This window comes from Anneissia japonica, unplaced genomic scaffold, assembly GCF_011630105.1.
Source record: "Anneissia japonica isolate Jap-2015-1 unplaced genomic scaffold, ASM1163010v1 scaffold4240_len331602_cov119, whole genome shotgun sequence".
Taxonomy (NCBI): Eukaryota; Metazoa; Echinodermata; class Crinoidea; order Comatulida; family Comatulidae; genus Anneissia; species Anneissia japonica.
The window spans coordinates 11,493-23,535 of record NW_022698708.1 but is presented as its reverse complement, the minus strand read 5'-3'; the positions used below and the strand labels follow the sequence as shown (position 1 = coordinate 23,535).

At 35.5% G+C, this 12,043-nt stretch overlaps 1 protein-coding gene across 5 annotated transcripts in view; it reads right to left on the bottom strand.

Moving 5' to 3' along the window:
* LOC117102741 (Down syndrome cell adhesion molecule-like protein 1 homolog) overlaps positions 1 to 12,043 on the bottom strand; it is a 67,287-nt gene that overhangs the window by 51,840 nt on the left and 3,404 nt on the right. For all 5 annotated transcript variants that reach the window (XM_033243144.1, XM_033243145.1, XM_033243146.1 and 2 more), the window contains exons 2-4: positions 9,418 to 9,774; positions 5,816 to 6,067; positions 4,885 to 5,178 (exon numbers count right to left, since the gene is read on the bottom strand). In XM_033243144.1, the coding sequence (XP_033099035.1) occupies positions 4,885 to 5,178; positions 5,816 to 6,067; positions 9,418 to 9,774 (903 nt within the window). The remainder of the gene's footprint in view (positions 1 to 4,884; positions 5,179 to 5,815; positions 6,068 to 9,417; positions 9,775 to 12,043) is intronic.

Genomic DNA, 12,043 nt, shown 5'->3' with positions numbered 1-12,043 from the left:
CTGCCTATTCTCAGCTCTTCTCTTAATTTGAAAATAACTGTCATTCTGTTTCATTTGATCAGATGAAGAAAAACGCGCTTTTCCTTACTCTTTGTGCTTTTCCCAGAAAGCGTTTTTAGTAGGCCTATGTATAAATTATGCAAAACCCAGGCCTAACTAAAAAATTAAAATTGTCACGTTCGACGTTCTCTCAGACGTTGTTCTGTAGATGTTTATCTGTTGATGACCTTTTGACCTCCTGAATTCTGCAATGAGATTTTCGGGTCGATTCAGCCGAGACGGCCCGAGTAAAGTTTCATGTAAATGTTTCGTACGGAAAAAAAAATCGCAACCTGTGAGAGCCCTAAATTCAAAATGGCCGCCTTCCGCCATTTTGAAATTTATTATTTCAGTGTTTTGGCCTACATGGCTGCTTTAGTGCATGGATTTAGGGGTTTCAGGGGCCCAGGATTTCATTTTTGATGTCGGATTGAAGATTTGACCTGGTTTTGACCTTTAAATCCAAGATGGCCGCCAATTTTTTTGTCAAAAACCGCTTTTTTTTGTAAATTCGTCATAGTGCCTTATAAAAGGATTGCATGAAAGCTCTGATCATGCTGAATTGACTGATGGACAATAAAGCTACAATTAATTATACAGAAGTCATCTCAGAGGTCAAAGGTCAACAGTTGGGGTTAATAAAAAATGAAGCTTTTAGTTCGCTTATAAAATTCCAGTGTATTGTACTGTTAATATCCAGAAATTCATATTTGATTTCCAAATTATTTAGGTTTCACTTTCAAATCTAAAAATGGTGCTGAGGTCACTTTGGAGGTCAGAGGTCAATGTTTGTGGTTAAAGGTCAATTGTAGTTCCATTTTATAAAATTTCAGTGTTCTGTGCTGTTAACATTCAATAATTCATACTTCATGTCCTGTACATTTAGGTTTGACCTTCAAATTAAATGCTGCTGTGGTCATCGCAGGTGGCGAAAGGTCAGCATTTGTAGGTAACAGAAAATGAAGCTTTTAGCTAGTTACTGTACATTGTTTAGATTTGACCTTCAAATCCATACTGCTGATTTTCATCTCACAAGTGTCAAATTTTCAAATTTTATGCAAGTAAAAACTACACTAAGTGCATCTCAGAAGGTAACAGGTTACAAACCTTGGCTCTCAATGGTCAAAAAGTCTCATTTTACAATGTGTGACTTTGACTTTGTTCTTTAACACCGACTTTTACCCTCAGTTTCACGTACAGTAAATGCTCCCTCGCTTCAGAGAGCATCACATCAGTAGATTACCTAGACGTTGATGCGTCCAACTTGGATTGGAACATAAGCGTTGGATACACGTCTGTTTAGTACAACTTCTTCATTGTATCTCTATTATCAATTGGCATAGGCTGAGAGCAGCATTGTATCTGACTCTGAATCTATAATCTCTGCTTGCCACACCAGTGCTCAGGTTCTCACCCTCACAGAAAACGATGTGCACATATCAAACTTGTGTTTTTAACCAATTTTAATCCCTCAAGCTTCTGCAGTATTACCTTGTATTCAGAATAAACCACACTTCATTTGAATGTCTTTGGGCTTGGATACTGTAGAAATGTTATACTCTATCAGTTGTTGATATGGCTAAAATGAGGGATGGCTCAGAGTACCACTGGAGTGACTACTTGAAAAGAATAAATATGCACCATCATAAACTCTCTTGCTCTTGCATGGCCCATCAAACTTATCATGACAGGTATTTCCTTTTCTACGGTAACTATCAAGGATGATGTGCATCATCAATGGACAGCAAGATACCTACACATAACAATATACACACCAAATATTTTTCCCAAATCCAAAGACATGGTCAGTGCTCACAGAAGATATCACAAATACCATCATACCTTTCATTGTGAGCACTTGCAATGACCACACATTTGGGTATTTTGGGAAGGTGATTGACAACTCCTGAGGTGAGGAAACTGCTAAATCAAGTGCATGAAAGTTAAAGGGTGAAGACAAAGCTGATGAAATCTTTTGTCCTCTCCAGTTGATGTTCTTTAATTAAAGAAATTATGGTTTTGTATATCTTGAACTCAGTGTATTTTTGTCTACAGAAGTCGATTAAATCTATTATTATTTTACACAAGAAGAATATGCTGTGACCAATTGAAGACCAGTTAAAACTGCGTCCAGCTGAAGACCAGTTGAATTGTTAAAAAACCCAACACCCAATGTGGTTCTAGTTCCAACTGGTCCAACTGGAATTTTTACCTAGGTTACATTTCAGCCCCTGTACAGCTCTGAAGAAAAAAACCAGATATAGCACATGAATTAATTTGGTCAAACCCATATGGGTTCCAAATGAAACCATAATGCAAACCTAAGGGGCCAAATATATCCTTTAAAGGGCACATAAGGTTATTTAGGCCAAATTTGTCGGACCCTTATGGATTTAGGGTTCAAAGCAGCTCTTTCTCGTATGTGCCAATTTGTAGGGCACCCTTATGTTTCAACCCCTATTCAACCCTTAAAATACTCAAATATAGTTTACAATGGGCGCATGAATTAATTTGGGCATACCCATATGGGTTCCAATCGAAACTATAATGCAAACATTAAGGGACACAAATACATCCTTAAAAATGAAATTTGGGCCAACTTCACAAGCAGCTCTTTCCAGTGTAGACCAAACTGCAGGGGGCCCATATTTTGGCCTATAACTTTACTATATGGGGCCCATGTTTGTTTGCTATGTGGGTAAGATTATACTGAGTTCAGATATCACTTTCTGGTAGGCCAGAGCTTCCAAGGGGCGTAAACTGAGAAGAGTACAGCCGGCCTTCCACCACATTGCACCATTTGAACAAGGACAAACTACATCACATATCACCAGTGCCATTTTAAGTTGCTAGACTAGCATCCGTCCTCCATTTGTCATGGTTAAGAAATCTTGAATTGTTCATCAGTACTCTGCCACCCTTGCTGCACCAGCTCACTAGTGACTATTTTGAGAACCAGCGATGAGTGTACAGTAGTACTACTGTAGAAGTGATACAACAGACTCGGATGATGAGTAGCAGCCTATTGTTTAAGAAATAACTTACTTTTTAGTTGATAATTCAGGAAATTAGTATTAGAATTAGAATATATTACAATTGTAACCTTTTAACTTCTGAGATGAACTTGAACATTTGAGTGCGTGAGTTAGCAGCATTCTTGGATTTTAGTTTTATTGTCTGTCAGTCAATTCAGCATGATCTGAGCTTTCATTAAGCCTTTTATAGGGGCACTATGATGATTTTACCAAAAAATGAAGATTTTGAAGAGAAATTGGCGGCCATCTTGGATTTTAAGGCCAAAACTAGGTCAAATCATCGATCCGACATCAAAAATGAAATCCTGGACCCCTGAAATCTCTAAATCCATGCACTAAAGCAGCCATGTAGGCCAAAACACTGAAATAATAAATTTCAAAATGGCGGAAGGCGACCATTTTGGATTTAGGGCTCTCACAGGTTATGCCCACACTTTCGCAAGGGACACCCAAGCTATTTTTGTTATTATACCCTCAAGGAAGACAAATCCACTGAAAAACTAAGTTATAGCCTCTCCACGGTCACGGAATTGCCAGAAATGACTCAACTACGGCAGTTGATTTTTTTTGCCGTAAAAAAACCAAAATACCTGTAGTTTTCATCATGATGATCAAGAACGTACACGATCTAGGCCCCAGGCTAGGCCTAGCCGCCGTCACTCTGCTACGTATACTACCGCATAACAAAGAAAGCGACCCACACGGTGCATTCTTAAATTTTACACACATTATTTCAATGTATAACATGATATCATTGATTAAACGATCTACCACCCTCGCATCGCAGTAACTACTGTACTAAACTAGGCCTCATGTTTTTGTGGAAAGCCTAAGCTAGATATTTGTTATGTACCCAACAGTCGGCTGCCTTCATATCTTCACTTGTCTTCAGTTTGCATTCAAAGGGTACAATGCTGCATAGCCAACTGTCGGGATATATTACCTTCATATGACTACTCATACCACGAAAAAAAAATGTCGCATGGAGGTAGGGTAGCGAAAAATGGAGATCGATTCTTCAAAATGCCTATGCCTGCGGCAGTTGATTTTTTTTTGCCGCAAAACCAAAATAGTTTCATCCATGCCGACTTGCCGATCGGTTAGCGTAATCCCTGACTAACACTGCAGAAACTTCACATCAAACTTTGCATCGCGAGGTAAAACAAAATGTCGGAAAACTTTTCTTTGACGCATGTGCATTTGCATAAATGTCTACACACACACACACGCACACTACACACAGGAAATACAGTGAAGAGTGATCACAATAGTTCCTATTTAGGAACTAATAAAATTAACAGAATAGGAATTCAGACAAGGGCTTTAACAAATGATACATTTTATGTTCCACACCCGCATTTGCAATATTTAAAAAATAGTTCCTATTTCAAAGGTACTTCTTTTTTAAAATTTTATGTCAACGGTCTTTTGTGATGTCTCTGTTAGCAGTTTTAAATCTTGTCTTAAAGATTATTTAAGACACCAATATCGCGATTAAGTAATGTTATGTCTTTTTTAGAGAAAATTTATATTTTATAGTATTTTTTTATTTCTCTGTCCTTTTTATATATTTGTATTTACTATTAAGGGTCTCTTTGAGTCAGCTTCGCTGTAAGAGCCCCCTCATGAAATATTGTTGAATAATAAATAAATATAAATAAGGTCTGGCAGTCAATGTGTATAAAGAAGAACTGTAGGTGGGTGAAACAAAGCAACTAGTTCTAGATAGCAATTATTACAAGAACATATCAGTCAGCATCACAACTCATTTCATATATATTTAAACCTAAATAATAATTCAAAAGCTTACCATTGACATTTATGTTGGCTTGCTGTGTTGCTGATCCAATGTTATTAGTAACTTCTACTGTTACTGTATACTCTGTGCTGTCTTCAGCTGATTCTGATGCCATTATTGTGATTGTTGAAGAGAAAGGGTCTGTGTCTGTAACATCATCATTGGAGATTATGATATCATTATTCTCAGGATCAATGGTCCATTTATAAGTGATGTCATTAGGATTAGCAGAAACTCTTGCTGTAATAGTTTTACTCCCACCAGGAGCAATAGTGACTTCTTTATCTAAGGTCACTTCAGGTTTAACTAGGAAAAAAAATTAAAAGAATTTATTTAAATTTCTTTCAGATAAAACCTTAAATTAAACCTGTGGATGTTGTTAACAGGATTTTGGTGGACTTGTTGTGTAGACAAAACTAATTTTGTTTTTAAATGAGTTGCAGTGTTTAGCCTCATAAAACAAAGAAACATCATAAAAGAATCAACAGTTTCAGTCAATTGTCCAGTAAAATAGTGCCTTTTAGAATGCGAATGTGTACAGTATGACAGTCTATGGATATCAGTAATTTTTGCTAATTTCTTGGCTAATTCAAAAGAATATAATTTATCATGAAACCACGGTGACATGGTGTTTTTCATCAAGGCCGTGCAGGACCATAAGTGGTAAAATATGAAAATACAAGATATGAAATACTGAACCATAAACAAAAATTACTAAATGACAAATTGAATAGTACTTATCTAAGTCAAAATCAATCAAAACATATGTATAGTAATTAATTTCAATAGTTAGTTAATTACAATATCAAAAGTTAGGTTAAAATGTGTTCTTTAAATTTGGAAATGTTTGTTAAATTTCTCTACAGTAGTCTATACAGTAGTCAATTATCTGATACAGTAGTCAATAGTTATGTTTTACATAATAATATATTGCAATACTTACAGTAATTGAGTACTATTGTTCTACTATGTTTGGAGCCAACACTGTCAGATGCTGTACATTTGTAGCTTCCTCTATCACTCTGTGTTACATTATCTATCTCATAAGTCAGAACTGCATTATTTTCTGTCTTGATAACATCATCATCCTTAATGAGAATAATTATGGGAGGTGGACTGCCATTTGCAGAACATGTGATTGTAACATTTTCAGCAGAAGTATTAGAATTGATGTTAATCACGACATCATCTAAATCTGGAAGAAAAAAGAAACATTTAATTAGAGATTGATAAAAACTAAATTAAAACAAAATCTATAGCCTCCCAATAGTAAAAAAAAAAACATATATCCTGAACTGAGAAAGGTAAAAATGCACCAGCTTATCAAGTTACAAAGTAGCCACAAACTAAATTCTTCTTTTAATTGGTTTCTTTTTGTACCATAAAATCAATATGATTGATCATAAATCAAAAGCCTGGGTATAAACATAATTTGGTGACTTTTCACACGAAAAAAATACTTGAAAGGCAAATGAATCTTTCACCAGTTATTTTTGGATATTTTTTACATCCATATCCACACCATTTGTATACAATGCCAAATTTGCCTATGTGTTTTTGGCAGATTTTATGTTCAATTCTACAACCCCATTTAACATTTCAACAGCATTTAACATTTATTTTAATTCGTTCTATAAACAAATTATTTACTACTATTTTAATTATCTAAATGATATTTTTTTAAACTTTTGGTTAGTTTTAAAAACTCTTATATTTGTATTTTGATTAATTTCTTATGTAAATTTGCACTGGCAATGTACTATAATCTCAGTCAAACCGCTGTTTGTTGAATAATATTTGTGTTTCAAAATACACAAAATATTTGTTTTGGTCTTTTAATAAAGTTTTAGAAACTTTACAGTGTTGTGTCAATCATTCATTTCACATTCTCGGCTTTTTTTTTGGTTTACCATTGAGCGGATCACCAATTATATTTCTTTTCTCAAAACGTTGATGACGTCATATCATCTTAACCATTAGTCATTTCTGAATAATATTAAATGGGCTTATACTTCAGATCAAGTTTGAATGTTAGGTATCATACTTTTTTGTTTGCACGTCTTAACGTGCGCGTACGTGTGCGTCAAATATTACATATGCTTATAATTATGCCTATTTATAATCAAATATAGCTCTTTAGGATGAAAGGTGACCCCCAATTTTTATTACATATTCTGAAAGCACATAAGTTGTAAATATGATTTTATAGATCATAATGGCTGATCGGACATTGTGACGTCATCATATTGGCATCTGAATTCAAAGAAAGTGTATTTTAGCTATGACGTCATTTTTGAAAATACGCATTTGAGCGTATCTCGCTTATCCTTGATCGATCGTCATGGCGTCATGGCGTGCGCATACGCATAAGTAAATCTTTTAAAATGCTTCAAATTCTTTTAAAAAAATGAATTAGCGTATACTTTGGGCCATTTTCAGCATTTAAAAATTGTTCAATCTGCATCGCGCACACTTCCTCGAGGGTCAAATTGCGGCGGATCACCTAAATCGTCCTCAGTGACGAGTTCAAATCTAGTTTTAAATAGTTTTGCATTATGTGGCCGTTTGCTGTTTTATGGGTTTTTCCCATTTGCCTTTTAAAATTTATATATTATTAAAGAATCTCTATTGAGATCCAGCATGCTGCCATTGATGCACGGTAGAGATTGCATCTTTAGATCTCCGATCTTGTTCACAAATTTATGGACTAGTGCTGTCTCGTTAGAATTTCGTAGGATGCGTTAAGAATGACAAAATATTCTCTGCATTTACTGGAATCGAGCCACATACAGTAGCTTGTCTTCCACTATTTGCATTCACACCTGGGCTGTGTATATATATTGCCTTGGTTTGGCTCTGTAATCATTAGTGGTCGTTGGGATGCTGTCTCTTATACACATCTAGATGTGTATAAGAGACAGTGTTTAGGCTGTTTATTCTAATCCCATCTAGCCTAGCCTATTGTTTCTAATCATGCTTGCATGAAATTCTCACTTTATACTATCTGGCTTTTTCAACCCTCACTCACTCGCCACTGAGGAAGGACTAGTGTTGTCTGAAAGCTCTGGTCCTATTTCTGGCTGTTTACTTACGTTTACTTTTTAGCTGTTGCTTATCATTTTTGTACAAGTGCAAGTCATGAATAAAATTGCAACTCTAAGTAGCCTAGGCCTTTCTCCTTGGGTAAGGTAGGTCCTCTCTTTCTCACTCTAGTCTAGCACAGTCTAGGTCTATTCTTGGATCATGATGATCATCGTGATGTGAATTTATTTGCTTCTACATTTTGTGTAGTACTGTCATTGTTGTATTTAGCACAATATTATTGATGCTAAATTGTTTAAGTGTATAGATACCATAACAATTAAACCACAAACCGTAGCTGTACTACTTGGACAGATCATACCAAAAACACCCCATACACAATTACTAATCTGCTTGCGCATAGGTTTTCCCAGCAAGAATGACATCACAACGCAGATTTGTTTACCTCATAAATTTCTGGCAGGTTTGCAGTAAGGCCATCCAAATTAATGAATAATTGAAGCCGACATTTTTCAGATTTCAAATTTGGCACGTTTTTATTAGGTAATGTTGATCCTAAAACGTCATATTCCAGCTATATTTCACAAGTCCTTTAAACTATTACACACATCACCTAAAGGTATTTCACGTATTAGATGACGTATTTAATCACTAACGATACTAGGATATGCCCTTTCTACCACCATCACATCGATCGGCCCTCATGTTTTAGTAGAAAAACCTAAACTAGTTGGTACATTCATATTCGTCTACAGTATGGCATACAGCCACTGCCCTTCATCTACCGCGTCAAAATAACAATTACAAATAAAAAATAACTTGCAAGGCACGCAATGACGTTTGCAGCAAGGCTACTCATACAAAAACATACAAATAATCGTTGCATGGAGTTTGGGAAAAATGGAGCTCAAATGAAAAAAACGATGTACTTTAGCAAGTATTTAAAACTTTTTTGATTTTAGGCCTTTGCCAAAATGGTTGAAGCTGTTGAACTTTTTTTCACCAATCCAAAATAGTTTTTGCCCCTGGCGTCTTGGCAAACAGTTAGCGTGATACCAGATGATAAGGTCAAAAAAGAATAGAAGCTAGCATGAAATGCATTAGTATCATATTCAAAGTCCCCTGATGACATCTTTCAGAGAAGGTACTCTTAATAAAATTGACAGTAGGATAGACTTACTCTACTGGATTCACAACAAGGAAGAAAATTTCATAATTGTACTATGTATGTAATTTTACAACAATAAAGATATCTCTATCTGTACGTCAAGTCTGATGCTCTCATAAAGAGAGATGATCTTTTCCTAATTAGAGAGATGATTTAAACCCTGACACCTTGTATTTCTTTTGATAATCTCAGCGTTTAAATATTGTTGTTCAAGTGGTGTATTCACTGAACAAGGAAAATAATTAAAAATGAAAATGTGAGACTTTTAATCTAAAAAGTTTTTGTTTTACTAAAATATTTACATTTAATTAAATGAGCAATCAATGTTGACTTACATACAACACTCAAAATGAAGTCATCAGATGCAGGTGAAGGGGGATCGTCAAATATAGATACACTACACTGATACGTGCCGTTGTCACTTCGGCTGGTGTTAGCAATTACTAGTGTTGTGTCTCCATCAACACTGAATCTGTCGATGTATGAAGAACGTACCAATCCAACTCCACCTTGAGATTGTGCTATTGTATCACTAACTCCATTGGTGACATTATACCAGGTTACGGTAGGAATACCTACACTACTTGAACTACTTCGCGTCATGTTGCACATTATTCTGGTTTCATTGCCTTCAGCTACACTTACAATGTCATCAACAATTACAATCACAGCAGAGCATTTGCTGAAAAAAACTAATAAACAGTAATATTCGTAATAATAAGTTGCATTTAATCATAAAAGTAATAATTAATATATAAAAATTCACTTTATTCTCGAATTGGAACTCAAAGTTTTGGCCAAAGCAACATGCGAAGTAATAAAAAAGGAATATCAAAAAGGTTATCACTAATGCTACATTTTCATTTTCTTTATAAACCCCAAACTTCGCAGTCCTAAATTTCTGACCATTGACCCCAGGTACCTTTAACATATTGTAGATGCCTTTTTTTTCGTTTACCCTTATACTTAGCGCTAACCTGATGATGTGATGATTTCCTATTAAAAAACTTCATATTTCCAAGTCAAAAAATGTATTTTCTCATGCATTTTATAGCTGTAGTATCGGTTGGATCGCGACCTATCCCAAAAACTTGGATTAAAAATAATGAAGTTTATTAGAGAGTTTACCAGACATATCCATTTAAACGTCCATTTTACGTACCCCTTGGTACCATGGGGTAAATGCATTCGTAAATTGAAATATTTGTAAACTATATCGAGTGTTAGTTCCACTACCTAGGCTTAGCTTTCCTCTGCCATTGCACATCGATATGCTGATGACAGAGGCCAGGCCTAGAACAAACCGACAGTGCACAGCGTGGACAAGTTACTGATCGCGTGTGTATGCAACTTTTGGTGAGCTCCTTCTTAATCTTATTAATACATGATTACTGTTTTAAGATACTCTACCAACTGGGCTTTGAAAACAAGTGGTACACAAGTTCAAATCCTGATGGAAAGATACATTTTTCTTAAAAAATCATTATCATTACCATCTTTACCTCTATTTATCACCAACTGAGGTGTTCACCATACAAAAGTTACTATCATGTACTTAAAGGGGAAGTGCGGGGATGAGACAAGTGGCCATATATTGCTTATTTAACCTTTCCTGAGTTCGGGAAAAATACTTAAAAAATTCAAAACGTTGAGATGTAACGATAATTAGAGAAATAAAACATGAAAATCAGGTGAAAACGAGGCTGATCACTTTTTTCAGTAGCTTGGTAGCATTTTCTAACCAACTCATTAATATTCAAGACCAGTCTGTCAATTTTGGCGAGCAGCTGATCGAAAAATCGTCCCGACGATCGAGCAACTACTAGCCTAGACAATACATAACTGTAGTGTGAAGTTTTTGTGATCGTTTACGTACGCAGTTACAGAGAGACGGTTTAGTCAACGTCAATTCAATCATGGAGGAATAATTCAATTGAATTAATAAACGTATATCAGTCCGATGACTTGTTTTTTATAATTAGGCCTATGCCTAGGATTAGCACAGTCAGTGTCTATCCAGCAGCAGTAGCGCACTCCTGACCAGGACACTGCTCCAGTCCCGCAGCAGGTGAGTTCGCACGCAGCCTTATCCATCTGACGGTAAAGTTAGTAGGTTTCTACTACTAGCCTAGAATTGTCATGCCATGGCGACTTTGTCACATTAATTTTTTTTTTTTCATAATAGGCCTAGGCCCTTAGTAGGCATACTAATAATACTATAAGGCCTAGTTATAGGCCTGGTCCTATAAAAAACTGCCTAAATGTCTACAAACTGCACTGTCTTAAAATAAAGGTGATGTGCTATAACACTACAGTATATCATCAGAGCCAACACCAATTCCTGTAACAATAAGATTATTATTGATATACTGTAGGCCTAGAAGCTAGGCTACACAACAATAATGCCCCATTAAATAATAACATGGTGCATATGTTACTTCAAACCTAACTTTCAGCTGTTGTTGAAATGTGGAAATTCAAATAAAATATATAACAGTATATATATTTTTTTGTAGGACAAGATATGTGATATGCCGAAACATAACACTCTGGCCACATAGGTATTTGCCAGTTGCAATGATGAGACAAACATACCACAACATTTGCCATGAGTACAACCTGTCTCTTATACACATCTAGATGTGTATAAGAGACAGCCTTTATGTTTTCTTTTAATATCTTATCTTAGTTACTAGATACTGCAAGCGAAGCATCACCCTCATCTTCCCAAAGTCTGAATACTCATTACTTGTTTTTTGAAGACTCGCCTTCTTCCCAAGACTCGCTTTCACAAGACTCGCTTTCACAAGACTCATTAATAATAATAATAATAATAATTTTGGCTTATATAGCGCATTATGCTAAAGCCTCAATGCGCTTAACAGTAAAAATAAAATTCGGGGGAAAAAAAATTAAGAAAAATACAAGTTAAAAAGGTGAGTTTTTAAAGCTGCCTTAAAA